General features: G+C 38.2%; 1 protein-coding gene across 1 annotated transcript; it reads left to right on the forward strand.

The window, feature by feature from the left end:
• The first annotated feature begins 260 nt into the window (after window positions 1–260).
• On the forward strand, window positions 261–20,361 carry ca8 (carbonic anhydrase VIII). The gene is made up of 9 exons (XM_084118777.1): window positions 261–873; window positions 1,799–1,990; window positions 12,250–12,374; window positions 12,925–13,020; window positions 13,210–13,272; window positions 13,360–13,408; window positions 13,537–13,649; window positions 17,251–17,421; window positions 19,787–20,361. Exons 1-8 carry the CDS (start codon window positions 801–803, stop codon window positions 17,383–17,385), a joined length of 846 nt encoding a protein of 281 aa, XP_083974903.1. The 5' UTR covers window positions 261–800; the 3' UTR covers window positions 17,386–17,421; window positions 19,787–20,361.
• The last annotated feature ends 815 nt before the right edge of the window (window positions 20,362–21,176 follow it).

Here is a 21,176-nt window from a genome sequence, read left to right on the forward strand (position 1 = left end):
ATGCTGACAAAAAACAAGGTCACCTGTAAACTTCTTATTAAAATTAGCTAAAAAGGTAATCTTGTTTCGCTGGTGACCATGCAGGAAGAACACAATTATAAGCCATGGGAAAGCACCGTATGGGCCTCTCATCCTTACCTTGAAAACCCTATCAGTAATGTACCAAGCAAACAATAACAGACCTTTCCTCTCTTCAGTCTTTAATTCTTCACCCTCCTCCTGTTGGGTGTTTTTTTTTAACCACACCCATTTCCTCCATTGTGGGAGGAACTGTCCAAGAGCAACATCACTCCTGCATTCCTGCCTGTGTGCACTGTGCTTCCCGTGGCCTGACTGTAAACCAGTACAGACTGCTGAGTTGTTTCTATGGTGCTACATCAGAGGCTTAAGAGTCACTGCACGCAGCCAATCAGATGACTTGTGGGGGAACCGTGTGGGCTGTAGTAGCTAACAGAATGAGTTTGTGAACTTACTTGTGGTGTGCTCTGAAGTTGATACAGGGTGGACAACTTTTCTGGAAGAGAACAGGAGAAGAAAACTCATAATTTTCAATGGAATGACAAGTGTTTTCTGTTGGTTGCAATCTCACCGTGGACGACATTGTGTCTTTGAAGCTGCTGAGTTCAATCACTTCCACCTGTACTGTTATAGACCACTTTCTTCATGTTTTTTGGGTGGGAAGTGAGCAAACGACAAGGAAGACTTTACCCTGAAAACCGGGCCAGAAAGAACTAGTTTTTGGCATCTGCTCAGGACAGAACGCAAGTTGTTCTGAAAGCCATAGAGGAAATTCAGTTGCCATGGCAGATAATGTTGTTGAAGAGACCGATAACTACCCTGGCAAGGATGAGCTGGAATGGGGCTATGAAGAAGGTAAGGACTCAGTCCGAGAATCACTGCTTATCCTCCTCTTTGTGAAACATGAAACTTTATCGTCACACCCATGATAAACAAGCCTGTCTCAATTAGCCTATATATATATATATAGTGAATTTATGGAGTTTCTACGCCGCTGAGTCTTTAAATACACAGACAATACTAGATAGTTGTGATCCGTCCCTTTTTCAACAATGCTGCATGTGGCCACTTCTAATTTACAACCAATTCAGATCTTTCTTTTCTTTTCTTTTCTTTTTTACAGTGAATCAGTGCACTATGTTTTTAACTTAAAATGTATTTTTTTATTAAATAAGTGCATAAATAAAAATATTTAAAGCATAATTGTATAATTGTTTATTATGTGATTTTTTTTTATTTCAACTGTATTTAGACCAAGATGTTTCTTTTTGTGTGAAGAGTCATTTTTCTAAGCTTCAATTTGTACTATTTCTAGTAGTGTTAGTCTGCAATGAAATTTACTTCTCTAGTGCAATTTTAGATAATAAAGCAAATGCATAGAGAAGAGTAAAACATATACACAGGGTGATATGAAAAACAGCAGAGGAATGAGCACATCCTGTATCCCCCTGTGTCTGCTATTCCTGTTGGCCTCTCAGTAATGACTCTGAGGCACTGGAGATTTAGCTGTCCTTATTTAGTTTCAACATTGGGACATAAAAATGGACCACTGTTTGTATTATCTGTGTGGCACCAGCAAATATTTCATAGCTACAAAGTTTAATTCGAGGTTGAGCAACAGGCTGTGGGTCTAGTGGGTCATGAACAAGGACAGTGTTATCATACGCTCAAAGCGAGATAAGTGTTCTTTGATAAATGCATTAAAACAAAATGTTAGCTTTCTATCACCATTCAGTGGTCGATAGAATCAACTTTTTTTGTCTTTTGTGAATGAATCCAGGTGTTGAATGGGGTCTTCTGTTTCCTGAGGCAAATGGAGAGTACCAGTCCCCCATAAACCTTAACTCTAGGGAGGCCTGCTATGACCCGCGGCTGCTGGAGGTGGGGCTTAACCCCAACTATGTCGTTTGCAGGGACTGTGAAGTCATTAACGATGGTCACACCGTGAGGATCATGCTCAAGTCCAAATCAGGTATAGAATGCTGAAAGGTATCCCTGTATTTAAATTTAAAGGAATAGTTCACTAAAAATAAATATTCTGCCATTATTTTTTCCATGTCATTCACAACTCTTATGTGTCATAATTCTTTCATTGGAACACCAAAAAAGTTGATAGTTAACAAAAATTTCAAGTTCCAAAAAGGACAGAAAAGTCCATATCGTTATAAATAAAGTAATTAATTTGTTGACTAGATGCTGCTTTAGTGGAGACCAGCAGTATGTTTGTTGTCAAGGCTGAGAGGACGCTAACACTAGTAGGTCTGCCTCAAGCGGTTAAAACCGTGTGACAAAAACACACAAGCCCAACCCAAATGTTTAATGTCACGATTGTTACCATCTATATGCATTTGTCTATTTTTAGCTGGTCGCTTTAATGCATTCATTCTCCATAGAAGTTGCATATTTAAAGTTTGTGACTTGAGAAAGCAAATTGTAGACAGAGTGCCCTATCTTGCACCCAGCGCAACTGACTTTGTATACCGACGCATGTATCATTCCTATTTTGCACCCGACGCACAGCGGACTTCTCCCTCCACAGTCGCACATCGGTAAATTAAGGAATGAACTTGCGCTCCCAGGGGCGGTTCAGCGAAAAGGGGAGGCGTGTTCCAGTGCAAACGTTCCCTGGTGCTATTTTGCAGTTTCAGAAAACAAATTCTGGGTTTCTGCTATTTTAAGGGCGCATGCTTGGCCATAATGTAGCGTGTGCACAACGCGCATACACTTTAATTCTCTCATCTACACAGATGCAGGCAGCAGTTCCCATTTTTGCAAACCATACATAATTACAAGGAAAAATATTCCACATGAGGGAAATCATTGTGGTGTCCATGAAGATGGGAAAAAATAAGCATAAATCTAGCTTACACATTTACCCAAATTATTATACGCCTGTTTAACCGAAGCTAATTTGGGTGGGTTTCTCCCATCCCCATACAATGTCACTTCTCTGTCTTTTACGGCCCTGACGAGAATGTCGGTCTCCTCGGCTGTGAACCGCTCCTGGCGTGCACCTGGCAAATCTGCCGTTATAATAGCATCCGCCATGGAACAAGCACGCCTGCTTTTAAAGGGAATGTGAGATGACGCTCTGATTGGTTTATTTCACGTTACGCCCAAACCACACCTATGAGTAATGTAGCTACTTCAGACCAACCCATTTTAGATTTGTGTCGGATCCGCGAGATCCGCCCACAAAGTTACTTGCGTTTTGCGTTTGATACTTGCGTTTCAGATCGTTAAAATAGGGACCAGAAACGGTCTTGCAGCCGACAGAAACATATAAACAAATAAGAAACATTCAATTTCAGTTATTTTTTCATCGTCACTGTAATACATATTTTGTTATTTTTATCAGATAATCATCAAGTGTTCTAAAATAGAAGCAAATAAAGTGTGAGCATACTATGTCTAATTTCAATGCTATATGGTGTTTGTGTAGATATAAAGATGGCTATCTTTAAGCATGACTGTTTGTAATTATATGAAATGGTAACACTTTACAAGAGACCATCTGTAGCATTAACTAAAGTTAATAAAAGTATTGTTCATTGTTAATTTCAACATTTACTAATACTTTTTTACAAGTTGTATTTCTTAACAATAGATAATGCACTTTGAACTAATGTATAGGCCTAATTAAGGTAACTAAGGTATAATTCATATATTCATATTTTTATATTTAAAAAGTACAGTACATTTTCATGGTTTAGTACTGTTTTAAAATTTTTGTAATAAAGTTCAGCACTATTTTATGTGTTATGTTGGTTTTCAATCAGTATCCTTTTAAAAACTATCAGTTGATTTATCGGTTATCGGCCAGTGCGGTCCAACCTAGTTATCATTATCGGTAAAATCCACAATCGGTCGACCTCTTAATATCCCCTTCATTTAAAATGGTGAATAACACATGCATAACAATTTTTGCAATCAAATTTATATTTATTTTACATTTACATAATATGCACTAAAATAATTTGAAATAAATCATTCTCAAATTAATCCAATTGGGGGAAAGAAATTAACTTGACAATAAATAAATCTGTACAATAAAAAGATTTATATGTTAGCACTATAAGAAATTATGATCTGTTCCCAACAACTTCCACTCCAATATATATATATATATATATATATATCAAAATGTTCCTTCACTTAAAAGAGCTTAATTATCATATAGAGACAATTACATCCAATCTCAGTAATATGTAAATAGTATCACAGAGGGCAACCAACAACCATCTTGATTACAGGGACTTCAAATAGCTTGTCACCTTAAACATTTGACCGTTCTGTTTTAACAGAAGATCCACTTCAGATAGATTTTATCACCTTAAAGGGTTAGTTCACCCAAAAATGAAAATTCTGTCAGTAATTACTCACCCTCATGTTGTTCCAACCGCGTAAGACCTTCGTTCATCTTCGGAACACAAATTAAGATATTTTTAATGAAATCTGAGTGCTGGATCACTTTTCCATAGGCTGCTAGGTGACCGAAACTTGCTGGCCCAGAAAAGTTATTAAAGAGATCGTTAATATAGTCCAAGTGACTACAGTGGCTCAATCTTAAGTATATCAAGCGACGAAAATACTTTTTGTGCGCAAAAACAAACAAAAATAACGACTTTATTCCACTATTCATTTCCTTCTCTCTGGGCCTCTAGTTGGTTCACGTAGTGTTTTTGGCTCACTATTGGCCGACGCTGGTCATGTGTGTGATGCGTGTTGACGTGCAACACAGACGCGCAGCGCAAAAACACTACGAGGCCCAGAGAGAAGGAAATGAATAGTGGAATAAAGTCGTTATTTTTGTTTGTTTTTGCGCACAAAAAGTATTTTCGTCGCTTGATATACTTAAGATTGAGCCACTGCAGTCACTTGGACTATATTAACGATCTCTTTAATAACTTTTCTGGGCCAGCAAGTTTCGGTCACCTAGCAGCCTATGGAGAAGTGATCCAGCACAAAAATATCTTAATTTATGTTCCGAAGATGAACGAAGGTCTTACGCGGTTGGAACAACATGAGGGTGAGTAATTACTGACAGAATTTTCATTTTTGGGTGAACTAACCCTTTAACCTTTTGCTGTTCTGATTTCACAGAACATCAAAGAAGTGGGCACAGAGGAAAGATCCTCAATTTACATTTAAGACAGAGTTTCAGCCTCATGTTGAGAGGGAAGACGAATCTGTTATTCTTAAATTACACTTAAAAACAGAGCTTCATTTACATGTAGAGGGGGAAGACAAACGAAATAGAGGATAAATGTTTGAGCTGAGATGATGAGATTCATTCTGTTTGACTCCGCTGAATCCAAGGTACTTTGTGTACCTTGCCACTGCTATGCTGTAATAAACTTCATTTTTGAGATCTTCGACGTCCACTTCATTTTTTCTTACATTGGCGAGCCAGACCCAGCGACGGATTTCCAACAAAAAAGGGAAAAGGTAAGAAAAAGCTGTTTCCTTTCATTTATGCTGTTTTTGTCAAGGAATTCCTCGTTTTAAAAAAATCTAGAAAAGAAAAATTAAGGACAGAAGAGATCGAATTTGGTTTATTCAGTATTAGCAGGAGGAGTTTTAAGCCTATTCCGTACAATTTTGTTTAAGATTCTAACGTAACTGAATAAGCCCGAAGCAGTGTGGTGGCAGACTTGTATTGGAATTGTTGTTTCTAAAGTAATTGAAACAAAGTGCTTAAGTGTAAAGTTTCTAAAGTAACTGAAATTTGGTGTTGGTCTCTTATAATTCTGTTAAGATTCTAAAGTAATTGAATAAACCCGAAGTACTGTGGTGGCAGAGTTATTTCAGATTGGTTGTTTCTAAAGTAACTGAAACAAATGTATATGTTTCTAACATACTTGAAACCGATTGGGAAGTGGTAATGATTCTGAGGAAATTCTAAAGTAATTGAATAGACCCGATGCAGTGTGGTCACAGAATTATTTCACAACGATTGTGTGTTAAAGTGTAGGCTAGTGAGTCCGACGCGCTGTGACTCTGTGAAGTTTAAAACAAGAACCCGAAGCAGTGTGGTTTTGCCCGATGTACTGTGGCAGTTTTAAATTGGATAAATATTGTTTAAGCCCGAAGTACTGTGGCTAAGTAAATTATTTTAAGAAAATAACATAAAACCCGACGTAGTGTGGTTTTGTCCGACGTACTGTGACAGTGTTGCATTTCTTAACTGTTTTGCGTAATGAAATTTAAGGTCCAATGGATTGTGGCTGTGGTTAAGTTTAGAAGCCTCAGGTAGTGTGGCTATTTTGATCATTTGTGTCCGAAGTACTGGAGCTGTGAATAATTAGACTAACGGATATCTTAAAGGAACTAGATAACGTGTAGTCATTTAAATCAGACTTTGTGAATAACTATTAGATCACGAGATATTTTAAAGCTTGATAAGACTTTTGAAAATGGAAGAAATGATTGTTAAATACATCGCTAAACACGGTTCTCAGGGAATGTTTGATGGAATAGAGAATATTGTTGATAAACCGTACAAGTGGGCTATCTCTAAATTTGAAAATGATCCCAAAATGCCTAAGAACAAAAATGGGAAAATTGCTAATGCGCTTCAAGCACTTTTTGCTTCATACAAAGTAACTAGGAGGAGAATAGATGAGTTAGAGGCTGAAAATGAGCGACTCAGTGTTGGGGTTATTTCTACAAAAAATTACCTGGCTAGTGAAACGATATGGAAAGAAGAAAAGGTAAAGATGCAGAATGAGATTGTACTTCTTAGAACTAACAATAGTATGCTTAAATCATCTGTGGAAACATTGTCCAACAATTTGGAGGAGGCGAAGGTGGCTTGTCAGTTTATGATAAAGAATGGCACAACTGAGAAAAACCCTAGTAAGACATTAAGCCCTATTCGCACGGGATTAGTATTACCCCTGGACCTCTGTAATTAGGAAACTACCCCCTGACGTCTGTGTTTTTGGTGGCTCATTCAGACGGGCAAATAAATGTTCGTAATTCCCTCGAGTTTACGGACTTTACAGCGTGCGCCCACCCATTCACACTTCACTAGCTGAACGTGCTGAAACGAAGATCGCGCTGCAGTATTGCAATTCAAAAAAATAATTTATTTAAAACCAATTTATTAGAGAAATATATTATAGAATATCATAGTATTGTATAAATATATAATATATCTTCTTTTTCTTTTCTTTTTTGTCCATATTTACAACAAGCCTGCCTGAAGAAGGTATTATGAATACCGAAACGTCGCGATAGGCTTGTTTTTCTATTCATTTTATTTGGTTTATTTCATTTTATATCATTTTTACTCTTTCACACTTTGATTTCTTGAGATAGCCTACTTACAGGATGGATGTCTTTAGAGGACGTGTGAGACAATTAACACAACGACATTTGACGTTTCCATGACAACGGTCCGAGTTGAGCTTCCTGATCACGTCTTTACTGTAGTTTGTTTTCTCTTTTGCAGCACTTCATAGTTTTTATTGGAGAAAAACTATAATCGGATTGGAGTAGATCATATCGAGAGATTTTATTGTTAATATAGTTTTAATACAGACGTAAAATGGACTGTTAAACGGCCCATAATGGTTATTACGTTCTTTAGAAAACGATAGGCTCACAGAAAAACAGCCCAAATCACAGACATGGGGATTCGCACGGGACTGGTATTATCAGAGGACCCATGTGTTGGCCAAAATACGGTAGGGAATTTTCGGGGGAATTTTTACAGACATTTTTACAGACATGGCAGATTCGCACGGGATAAAAATCACAGACGACCTCTGCGATTATTACAAATTACCGGAGGTCCCTAGGTAATACTAATCCCGTGCGAATAAGGCTTTAGGTGTCACATTGTGTAACCCAGTTCCAGAAATGCCAGATTTACAGGAAGACAGGACTGAGGGTTTGGAAAAAGTTTCTCAGTCATTCAATAGCCAATACTCCAGATTTCCCATGGCACCAGTCCATGCTACTACATGCTACTACGACTATGCGTGCTAGTGAAGGAAGGGAAGAACCAATGACTTCTACCATAGTCCGAGGATTTAATCCAACTGAACTAGAAACTGTGATTAAGAATATTGGTAAATTTGATCCTGCCAAACAAGATCCATTAGATTTTCTGAAAAACTTGGAGGAATATGCTGAAGTTTACAATTTAACAGATGGTGATGCATGCATTTTGTTAAGAATGTGTTTGCCTGACACTTTGTCTGGAGCCTTAACTCAGGAAGTAAAGGACAGAAATTCTAATAAGTCAGAGAGGAAAAAGGCACTGCTTGAAGTCTTAGGTGTGATGTCAGTTAATTGGGATAAAATATCTGATATGCACATGAGGAAAGGGGGGCATCCAGCAGCATTTTCAGAACTATTATTGGAGAAGTTTAAAACTTTCAGTGGCAATCCTGATATTACTAAGAATGATGTTAGTTTCAAGTCTGCCTTGATTAACAAATGTGACCCACTCACCCGGTCTGTTGTGACAATGCTAGTGACACCACTCTCTGAATATAATGACATTATTGCTAAAATGACACAGTTTTACAACAATAATGCTAATGCAAATAGTCAAATGAAAGCTGCCAAATCTAGACTCCCAGTTGCTGCCTTTGGCGAGAGAGAATGTTCTACATTGTCTAATGGTTTCCATCATAGACCAAGGAGATTTGCAAGAATAAATTCAGAAGGTGTTATTCTTTGCTATGCATGTGGAAAAACTGGTCACATTGCTAGACATTGTCAAGACAATGAGAGACCTCTTCAAAACTTTGTCTGCCATGCATGTGGAAACATGGCTGGACTGGCCATTGGGCATACCGGGCATTTTCCCGGTGGGCCGACGTGCTTTTCGGGCCGATCCATCTTATCTCATACTCATATACATAATTATTTTTTTTATTTTTTTTACGGCCCATAAAATTTGTACATCTGCGGCCCATTCGTTTGGTTTTGTTTTGCTTAATTGGCGGCGCTGGGTAATGCATTGGTCCAAAAAAGTCAGTGTTAGTTTTTTTTTTCTGACAGACCAGCACATGAAACACGTAGATTAGCAGCCCATTGGTTCTTTTCTTGATTGACACTGGGCTGGCCCAATCACAACTTTAAACGAGTGAGCGAGCGTGCAGCAGTGTCAGTGTGTATCTGTCAAAATAGTCAGCGAGATGGAGAAGAAACGCAAGGAATGTGCAGAGAAATAGCGTGAAAAAATAGAACCAGGCCCTTAAAGCAGACACTTTATGTGTCAAAATATATGTTTTCTGACCTTCATCAGCTCCTTCATCAGCTCCAGTGGCAGATGATGATAGTGAGGAGGATCAGGAGAGAGATGAGAAAGTGTAGAGCCTGCGGTAAGCAGAACTACTTTCAAAACACTTAGGCTATGTCATGAGTGTAGGAACCCATAACCCAGTTACAGATTATTTCCACATCTGCATAGTTGACGATTACCGCAATTCACTAGAAATCTAATGAGAGGCATTTGTAAACCATGTTTTCTGCCAAAATAAAAGCTTGATGCAGTTTGCGTCAAAATAAAAGATCATGTGCTTATCTCTTTCAAGTATAGAAATTGGTACAAAACTAATTATGAAAGTTTCCTTTATTTTTTAGTGCATTTGTTTTACAAAATATGGCAATTACTGTCATTGGATTAATATTATAACTATTATTATGTAGTAGGTGTAATGTAAATAGACACTGTTACTAAAAGCGGTTTGATTTTTTCTTTGTTTAATTTGCACACTGAATATGGGTTGGAGCTTTTAATTTTGAACTCTCAAAGTGCACCAGATTGATGAATTTAACATTAAAATGCACAAAATTTTCTCGCGGGGGGGCATGCCCCCCAACCCCCCTAGAAGGACCAAGGTCCACCCACCACAGTTTTAACAGAAATCCTGTAAGAAACACAGGTATTGCTATGCCAATGCAGATTATAACTTGTTTTAGGATTCACCACTGTGAAAGTATAGTTCAGCTGTATTAATAATGTCAAATTTTTACTTATTTCATCTGTTAACTCTCACTCGTTCCTATACTCACTCATTACATGGCATTAGTGGTTTTAATGAATAGGAGTTGGTATGCATATAATTAAGGGCGTGCAAAGATGGGTGGTGTTTATGATCATAGTGGGCCGGTCTGGGCCAAAATGCCCGGGCCGATTTTTTGTCCCAGTCCAGCCCTGTGTGGAAAGGATGGTCACATTGCAAGGCACTGTTTGGAGAAAAGAAAGGAAGATCAGGAAGTTGTTTGTTTTGCTTGTGGAAAGATGGGACACAAGGCAAGACAGTGTCGTTTGCTTAAGAAAATAGGCAATTTAGAAACCCAGTTTGGCACTGTTGGAAGGAAATAAAGAAGTCATTCACACCTTGTCAAACATATCACTACACGAGCAACATGACTGTAGCTCAGTCACAAGCAAATGCTGATGCAAATTAGAATTAGTTTTTATGATAGTAACACATTGTAGAAAAAGGTTTACTATCAAAAGGGGGGTGATTCTTTATGATTTATGAAACATGTTTTATTAGCATTGATATGTAGTTGTAATGTATAATAAATGTTTTAATGACATTGTGTTTAGAAATAATTTTTAACATGTTTTGAGATGAAACTTCTGTGACTTTGATGTTTGAACGTGATAAGATGCTTGTGGGGGAAAGGGGGGAAACCTCTTCTTTTGATTATAGTTTCAGATATAAGCATCGATGTTTGCCTGAAATTTGTAACCTCCTGGAGAAAGATGATCTGGTCGTTTGAAGGACGAGAAGGAAGTGGAGCCAGGGGGATTTGCTCAAGAAAAAGAAAAGAATAGAGATTTCCAGACCTGCAAGATCCAGAACTCCAGGCCTAAAAGACCTAGAAACCCTGAGACCCACCATGGGATGGATGGAACTGATGAAGAGGCACAGACTTGAACAACACCAGTGACTGCTTCTTCTAGAAGGACTTGCGCTCCAAGTGAAAAAAAAATAAAAAAATAAAAATGGACAATGATAAGTGAAACAAGAAGATTTCAGAGACTACGGACAGCAGTTTTTCCACATAGAGGGAAAACAAGTGGATAAAGGATGTCCACACTGAGAAAATGGACACAAAATGACACACAAACACACACACACACACACACACTATATTGTCTATTGATTGTTGATTATTTGAGTTATCAAAACTAATCAATATGCTAACATCACTGATGTGAACATCACTGAACATCTGACATTGTGAGAGCCCAACAAGGCCTTGAAGAAAGACAAGATTTTTGCAAAACAGATGCATGATGGAGAGTTAGCTATCGCCTATTCTGGTTTACTTTGGGATGTTACCTTTAAAACTGCTGTTTGTGTATGTATCATTCTTATTATCGGTCAGTGCATTATGTTATGCTGTATGTGTTCCATGCTGAAACGTAAGATAGATAGATAATTCCATGATCAATATTAAATGTTCCTTGGTTACCTCGTATAAAAAAAATAAAAAATACATTTCATTATCACAAACTATGATAATTTTGCTCAAGTGAAGTAGAGCCATAACTCAGTGTGCAGGAGGCGTAGATCCCGAAGACGGGTAAGATTCTCTGATGGCCATAAGGGAACAACCTAAGCCAGGGCTACGCCGCCACTGGGGCACCTGCCCACCAGGTTTCGGGAGGTGTTATCTACGAAAAGGGAGTGGTTGTGATGCTACTTTGGGCCAAGAGCATCAAAGGGGGGTCTATAAGAAAATATGATCTGTTCCCAATAACTTCCACTCCAATATATATATATATATATATATATATATATATATATATATATATATATATATATATATATCAAAATGTTCCTTCACTTAAAAGAGCTTAATTATCATATAGAGACAATTACATCCAATCTCAGTAATATGTAAATAGTATCACAGAGGGCATTTACTATTATAGTATTTTTCACAAATACAGAAGATCTTCTAGTTTAAAAAAAAGAGGCAAATATCAGCCGACATATCAGCTTAGATTTATCAATTTATCAGTCAACCACTATTCGTTACATGAGGGTGAGTAAATAATGACAGAACTTTCATTTTGAGGTGAACTAGCCCTTTGACAAAGTCCACAAAAAAAGTTATAAGATGTTTTGCTTTTCTAGGTCATTGAGAGGTTAAAAGACATAAATCTGATGTCTGTGAGAAACCTGTATTGTTTGTCAAATCATCCTGTTCTCTTCCCTTTCCTCTGACCTGTGAATGCTGTCTCAGTTGTGACTGGGGGTCCTCTCCCCAGTGACCATGAGTATGAACTGAGTGAGGTGCGCTTCCACTGGGGAAAAGAGAACCAGAGGGGATCTGAACACACTGTCAACTTCAAGGCTTTTCCTATGGAGGTCAGTGTCACTCCGCCAGTTCTGTCCATATTGAGCATTTGCTCTTATTGTTCCTCTAAGTCACTCATACTTCCTGATGTCTAAAAAAATGTCTGTTTCACACTGCACACATAGACAGCAGCACATATTTACTAGGGGCCCCTATTAACAAGTCACAGTATTCACATTGCATAAGCAATACGCCTTTTTTTAGCAACAAAACAAATTAGTTCATGTCAAAAACAACAATACCACATGCTCCAATGAAGGATTTATCATCAGGTCATCTATTCAAATCACCCGTCTCTGGCACCTGCTCTCCAACTCCTGGTCTTCTGTACACAAGGAGAAAGATAAGGGCCTGTTCTCAATGTGTCACCATGTTTGTCAACCTGTTACCATGTTGCGGTTCCTAAAGTTGTTGGCACAATTGCAAGTCAAACCAGTCTTATAACAGGACACGGAACTGCCATTAAATAATCACCTTCATAATTGTTGCATACTTTGTAATGTTGATTTTAGAGTTCAGTTTATTGCAGATCCCTCAATTAGTAATAAATATCTCTCACAGCTTCATCTAATCCACTGGAACTCTACATTATTCAACAGCGTGGAGGAGGCCATGGGCAAGAAAAAAGGCATTCTCATCATTGCCTTATTTGTGCAGGTATCTACCCCATATATTGGAGGTCATGACAAATACAAAAATCCCCAATCACGTTGGGTAAATAAACATGGTATTAGTAGTGTAAACATAGAAAGCCATTTAAGGGGCAAAGTCAAATGTATGTCTCTGGTCATCTTGCAGTATATTATGTTCAGTTGACACTGGTGCTCTATTTTTTGTTCTATGCAGGTTGGGAAGGAACATCTTGGGCTGAAGGCCATCACAGACGTCCTGCAGGACCTGCAGTACAAGGTGATCAGAAGAGCTGCCTTACTAGAGACTAAAGCGAAAAATATGACACGTACGCTTGTGACTAAAAATGCCTTTTTGTGTGTACAGGGAAAGACAAAAATAATTCCATGTTTTAACCCCAACACATTACTGCCTGGTAAATGATTTATTTCTTATTCATAATCTATCATACTGATATTTTTTGCATGTTGTGATTTTTGATCTTTTCCGACTACATCATGATATCCTAGTTACAGGTTATCTGTTTGTATCATACCTCCTCAGATCCTCTCTTAAGAGATTACTGGGTGTATGAGGGCTCTTTAACCACACCACCCTGTAGTGAGAACGTCATCTGGATTCTTTACCGTTACCCCCTTACCATCTCTCAGATGCAGGTAACATCTTTACACCTGTTATTAAATATTATTATTACTCAGATATACATGATAAATCTCTAATGAACCCCATTCACTTTGTGGCTATTTATATTTTTTAATTATGACAACTCTCTGAATAGTTGTAGCATGTTATTGAATATGGCAGTGTGGACTTGATCTGCTACACTGCTGCTGCTGTTAATTATTGCTGCTGCAGAGTAAATATGGACTTGCTTCTGCTAATAGATACACAGGCACGCTGCTGTGAGCTATAAGATATGCTGCATAAATATACATACATAAATCCCTTAGCAGATCTAGGCAGGTGGAGCTGGGGGAGGCGGAGGGTTTCAGAGGAACTCGCGCCGCAGGACTACCTTACAGAAATCAATGAACCAGACTATTTAAATGTTGAGCAAGCAATCTCATTGGCCATTGGCTGCAGAATCAGCAGAGGCCAATCAGCTTGTGTCTTGCAGTAATGATCTGATTGCTTGCAGATTGCATGTAAAGGACCAATCAGCCTGCGCCTTCTAGAATTTTATGACTGATATAAAGTTTGGTGTCCGTAATTAAAAAAAAAAAAATGTTTTTGAAAGAAGTCTATTTTAAGGGGCTTTCGCACCTGAGGAACCTTTTCAAGGTTCCTTCCTAGAACTATTGGCGCAAGTACCCGGATTTTGGTGTGTTTGCACCACAGGAACTAGGAATAATTTTAGTTCTAGGAACTCCTTTTGGGGGAAATAATTTAGTTCCCACTTCAGAGTAGGGTCTGTTAAAGGACTCATTCATTCGAATAGACAAAAGGGGAAATCAGAAACCAACTTTGACGTGACGAGAACTAACTGGGGTTTACCGCAGTACTATACATCATAAGGTGCAAAACGATTTATGCCTTTTGTTTGCAACTTAGATTATCTTTGATCTCAATGACTGGCAGAGCAGTGTCTTTCAAGTAAAGACCAGTCATATATTGAGTATGATGTAAAGATACAACATGAAAATGGGTCAGGGTCTTGTCTGTGTTTTATAACATAACTTTTTTAAATTATATATTGTTTCCTTCTTGGATTAAGTTCAAATGTGGTATCCCCATTTTGTACTTGTACATGTACTGATATGATCCTGTTTATGTTATAACTTCAATAATAGCATTAGAGAAAGAAAAGATAAGAAAATACTCCTCATGTTTTTAAAAGAGCTCACACCCGGGGTCCAAATTCAACACTCACACCAAATGTGAGCAAAAAGTGACACTGGCCAGTAAAAGGAATGGAGTTATCCACCAGTTGGCTGGTAATTTTGAATGGAAGCATCCAAGCATTATACATTTAAATTGAATTGCAAGAAGCACAGTCTGACTCTTGCTGATGTTAGGGATGCGTATATTTCAGATTAAACCATGTGGACACAGATGTGGAATATTCCTTACACTTAACAACCTAAACTAAAATATAAGGAACAATATCATGATGATGGCGCTTAAACTAAGGCAAATGGTACACTTATGATTCCACAGGCATAATGGTTTTTATTAGCCTGACGTCGTCATACTCAGATTCTAGTCAGAATATGAGTCTGACACTGCTCCATGGGCTCTATGCACGATCGCTTCCGCGTTTTGTCTCAGCCTGCCCACGCCCAGTTACATCCGGTGCTGCGTCGGAAGCTGTTTTTGCATTAGATGGAGATAATGGCAAATTACACTCGCTGTTTACAAGAACTTCCAGCGGTTAACGTGAATGATGTTAACAATATTGTGAGGTAGTTAGCTGTCACACCTAAGAGTAAGAAAGAGAAGGGCTTTAAATTATATATTTTGAGCTACATCGACAACTTTGAGGGCGAGTATTCTCTCATATCATGCGAAATCCGACTAGCGAATCGATTTCTAAAATCGTTGCAGCTCCGTTTCTGAGAAAATTAATTTTATGAAAGTTTTGCCGCTAGTACACTTCGCTATAGAACGCGCTATGCGGAAGTAAAGATGCTGGCTGAGATTCTACCGGAAATACGTCAGCAGCGTTCGTGCATAGAGCGTATTGGGCTGTGATTAAGGGGCGTGTTTCAACCGAACCAGGAAAGAAAATGCCTCTGCACTCAATTGGATAGACCTACAACCAATCAGAGCAACGGAGTAAGTGACGTATGTTCTTCATTCATCTTTCCGATCGACAAATGCCTTGATCGCGGTTCTCTGTTCCTCTTTTAAAATTAAAGGGATACTCCACTTTTTTTGGAAATAGGCTCATTTTTCAACTCCTCCAGAGTTAAACAGTTGAGTTTTACCGTTTTCGAATCCATTCAGCCGAACTCCGGGTCTGGCGGTAGCACTTTTAGCATAGCTTAGCATAGATCATTAAATCGGACAGGACCATTAGCATCTCTCTCAAAAAAATGACCAAAGAGTTTCGATATTTTTCCTATTTAAAACTTGACTCTTCTGTAGTTACATCGTGTACTAAGACAGACGGAAAATTAAAAGTTGCGATTTTCTAAGCTGATATGGCTAGGAACTATACTCTCATTCCTGCGTAATAATCAAGAAATTTTGCTGCTGTACCATGAGTCCAGCAGGCGTAATGATATGACGCAGCGCCTAAAAATATTCCCCAGCTCGGTAACTTCCAACGTGACCGGGACTAAGTTTGTCTAACCTATTAGACCTATTTTCAGGCGCTGCGTCATATCATTACGTGGTACGTCATATCACCCATGGTATATCACCCATGGGCGTCATATCACCCATGGTACGGCAGCAAAGTTTCTTGATTATTACGCAGTAATGAGAGTATAGTTCCTAGCCATATCAAAAATCGCAACTTTACATTTTCTGTCGGTCTTAGTACACAATGTAACTACAGAAGAGTCAAGTTTTAAATAGGAAAAATATCGAAACTCTTTGGTAATTTTTTTGAGAGAGATGCTAATGGTCCTGTCCGGCTGAATGGATTCGAAAACGGTAAGACTCGACTGTTTAACTCTGGGGGAGTTGTAAAATGAGCATATTTCCAAAAAAAGTGGAGTATCCCTTTAATGCGCTATCTGCGATATCTTCTATAACAGACGCGATGGCGGAATCTACACATCTCAATTCTCCAGCGTCGTCAGTCATCTTTGTTGTAAACGAATTCAACCCAAGCGCTCTTTGGTGACATGGATGATTGCGTTACTGTTGATCATCTGTCCATCATCGTATGAAGCCCGCCCTGACAATCTGATTGGTCCGAACAGCTCTGGTTCGAGCATAGTTGCTCCAGACCGAACTTTCCGACCTCAAATGTTGTGGGCGGGGCTAAGTTCGGCTGGCATCCAGGCTAGGTTTTTATACTTAGCTAATGATACTGAGATAATTACATTTTCTATCCCCAATCATAACCCGTTGAAAACCCATGAAAACGTTCAACATTTTAATACAATATTATTTAGCTATTTGAATTATGAGGACGTTAGCGTGTCTTCATGATGTAGAGGACATGGCCTGAAACCTGTGGGTCGTTATAATGTAGGTCACACACACACACACACACACACACACACACAAATTGCTTTGGATAAATGCATCTGCCAAATGGAGAAATGTAAATGTAAACTAACCCAAACTCTTTTTTTGCCACAGATTGAGGAGTTTCGCCGTCTTAGGTCCCACATTAAAGGAGCAGAGCTTCAAGAAGGCAATGACGGGATGCTGGGGGATAACTTCAGACCCACCCAGCCCCTGAGCGACAGGGTGGTCAGGGCAGCCTTCCAGTAAAACCCCCACAGCAGGATACATTTTAATCTGCCATGGGTAAATTTACAGGAGATTGTATTCTGTTCTTTGTTTATTCAAGCGGAGCAGCCTCATTTGAGCATAATACCATGGCTTACGTATGACTTTGGCTGCTCTTTGTAAAGGAGGAGTTAGATTTGGCTTCTCACATTAGCTGATTAAATGTCTCATTGTCTGGATTGGGGGAAGAGCCCACCTGGATTTTAGTGCAAAACTGTTATTACTTCCAAAATTATAGAAACCGGAAGATTCATCTGACCATATGACCATCATTCTGACCAATAACTGTACAAACGCTCATGCTTAGTGTGCATTAATGTATTAATGGAAATAGGCCAAGTTCTCTTAGCAGTATTAGCATCACTATACAATAGAGTGCTGCAAGGGTTTGAGCAATACAGTAACCCAATTCCTTCTGATCTAGGACTTTCTGCAGCATTGTGTATAGATCTGTCTATTTCTAGGGCTCCCCAGGGCACACCTGGGTCTGCCTGCATATTATTCATTTTGAAATGAGATTTTGAGCAGGATAATTTAGGCCATGATGATGCAATGCTACTAAAAGAGTCTGAAGATGTAACCAGAGTAATCTAAAGTATTACTTTGGAAATTCTGTGCTTCTATACTACACTTCTGTTAAAAAGGTTTAAGTGCTTTATCATGTAACTTTTATTAATAAATAACCAGCATTTCTAGCAGAGAATTTCAGCAAAGATTTGAAGGATCCTACACTCTCAGTCAGTCATTCAAGTTTTCTCCTTAGTTTGTTTGGGATGATGGCAAATAATGTTATTCACCTCACATTTGATTCATATAACCTGAAGCCATGAGCTGTAAACATCACAATAAACAAAACAAAAAAAAAACCTTCAAATATAGAGTACACCTCATTTCCCACTTCCTATGTTTTATATAAAAAATATCCAACTAGGTCAAGTATGTTGCAATCGTCTTCAAACCATGGCCATGAACTGCCAGTAAATCAGACTAAAGTCAGGATGTAAATTAGCTGAATCAGTACTAAGCAGTAAAATTGATGTCAGCCAACAACAATTATAAGTCACTTCACCAACTGCATTTTAAATTTGAAAGGTCTCCTTACTAGACAAATTAGTAATGTTAAAACTGCTTTCACTTATGCTACATGCTTTTTTTGGTTCACGTACATATTTATAAGTATCACATTTACACACACTTTCCATCGCTGTTACCTCTGTCTTTAATTATCTCCCCCACCTCTCTCTTCCACACACACACACACACACACACACACACACACACACACACACACACACACACACAATGAACACACTACTTCCTCTGTGCTAAGCAACAGAGAGCACATGCATGACAGGCTGATGGAGTCACAGTGAGAGATATTGTTCAGATGTAATGGATAGCTAATGGTCACATGACTGCCTCACAAATCAGCAATGTGCAGTTGGAATGAGAAGTGAGGGTCCACACATCCTTATTCTCTTCCTATTTCCACCCTGCTGTACACTGGATCGAAAAAAGTCTAAGTTGGAATGTAACGTTATAACCCTTAGAAAAAAAAAAAAATTGCCCTAACATGTTATATAGTCATAAAGAGTCACTGGTGACCACAGTCATCCCAGATAGCAAATGACATCTGGCCCAGTTGTGGCCCACATCTCCCACATTCTCCCACAGGCAAAAGTCACATGGGCCACACACAACAAGCCACAACTCACACTAAAACCAGCTTGATGTGTATGGGCCAGATACGGCCCATATGACCTTTGCCGCTGCCAAAACTGAGCCATATGTGTCATAGTTGGCCCAGATGAGGCCAGGATATGTATGCTATCTGGGATCTCTCTACAACAATATCACACTTACTTTCATTTCATGTCTCTAGGCTAAATTACATGCTTATGAATGAGGGTATTCAATGTAGTGTCAGTAGTGATCAATCGAAATGAAAATTCTTGGCTAAAAAGTAAAATTCTGAACATATTTAGACAAATCTACTGAATCCTAGCAACAATGCATTTATTTGTGCATAAAAAATTACACATACTGCACAATGTTTGTGTATTTGTGCATTCTTTCGGTGCATGGATTTATTCTGTGCATGTGTGGGAGGTTAAATGGTACTGTTTTACTCAACATCGTAAAAAAAAAAAAAAGCTAATGCCCATGTCCAGTCATGATAGCTGTTGTCTTTACACTCTGCATAGGAAACTTGAAATAATACTGTCTGCTGTGAGTTTCAGACCACAAACCAAGCCAAAAGCAGAAGATAAAAGCTTTGATATTGTATTTATTATACATTATATATACTGTATATTACACTCTGTATTAAAAATATACTACTTCCATGCATGTAGTTTGATCTAAACCATTTTTTATCTTTCAGAAATTAGATATGATGAAGAAATAGAGACAAGGGCTCTACAATGTCCTGGCTAAAGTGAAAGTTCATCACTTCCTATAGATGTGCATGGGCAACATTTTGTAGTTGAATGTCCTGAGTATGGCCCTGGTGTGTGCAGATGTTGCTTTTACCTTTCATTTGAAACAAAATTATACTGAATTTCATGTAAAAAAAAAAAAAAAAAGAGAAAGCCAGTCAGTATGAAGAGACACCCTGTGTGATAAGCTTTTATAAGGAGGAGTGAAGGACCATATTAACGCTTGATGAATATTGTTAGAACACTGCAGTTTAACAATAGGTAGCATGTGTGTAATCCTATAAATGTGGCTTTATAGGAAGATCATAATGTACATGATTGATACATGATGTAGGCAGACCCATTCCATACAGTTTTATATTTGATTATTTCTGATAATATGATACAACATAATGACATGAACAGAATAAGTTTAGTCATATTAGAAGGTATTTATGACTGTACATTGAAGGCTTTTAAATACTAGAATTGAAATAAATGTATGCTGTTGAATGAACTGATTAAAGACACAAAGAATGGCTTCATGGGTGCTTTTTTTTCTTAACCTGCTCTGTGTTGAATGAACAGAATATGAAGGACTGTAGGGTGTATTAGCCTCTGTTTAATGTTTGTTTTAGATTTGTATTGATAGTCTGTGTGGAGATTGCTGTTACCGCTCACATCTGCAGATTTAGTGCTTCGGTCTCTGCAGATAGCAATATCTGGTGTTTTGTTTTGTCATTATCTTGCTTTAAACAACTTTTCAACATCTAGTCCTGCAGAAAAAGGAAACATGATTCATTAAAAGATATGTGTGTTTGTATTATTTATGAAACCTGACAAGCCACAGACTCTTCTGTTCTCGTGGGAAACGTTCAGGTGAAAAGCATTGCTTTTGCATACCTTGAAAAGTCCCATGTCATCATAATGATTGTCATATAAGAAGTAAGGGTACAGCCTGACATTTACAGTAGAAATCAGTGTCATTTCAAATAGATTCTCACTGTAATTTCTCACTGGATATTTTGGGGGGCGTATTGTTTCATCAAGCCTGTGAGAAACATAACTTGACGATACTTTTAACGCTTAGCTCTACTATGTAAACTGCACACTCTCGCACCCCAAAAGGTCTTATTTAGTAACTTATTAAAAACATAATACGTTTTAAAAAATAAACATAACTGCTTCAAAATTCTTGTTATGTGTGTGTGCAGTTTATGTTGTAGGAAAGTTATTGGCTGCGTCCAAAATCACATAGCCTACTCTCGAGTAAGTACTTATTTTGAATAAGTTATTACTTCACACCCACTAAAAAAATATGTTCTATATAGTATGAATGTGATTCGGAAGTACTAC

The sequence above is a fragment of the Abramis brama genome (genome assembly GCF_963993115.1).
Source record: "Abramis brama genome assembly, chromosome: 7".
In the NCBI taxonomy this organism is placed as follows: domain Eukaryota; kingdom Metazoa; phylum Chordata; class Actinopteri; order Cypriniformes; family Leuciscidae; genus Abramis; species Abramis brama.

Coding starts and splice junctions, on each gene's coding strand:
- ca8 (XM_084118777.1), top strand. CDS start 801: ATGGCAGATAATGTTGTTGAAGAGACCGATAACTACCCTGGCAAGGAT. Junction 12,375..12,924: donor TCAAGGCTTTTCCTATGGAG/GTCAGTGTCACT, acceptor TATCTCTCACAG/CTTCATCTAATCCACTGGAA. Junction 13,273..13,359: donor TGCAGGACCTGCAGTACAAG/GTGATCAGAAGA, acceptor TTGTGTGTACAG/GGAAAGACAAAAATAATTCC.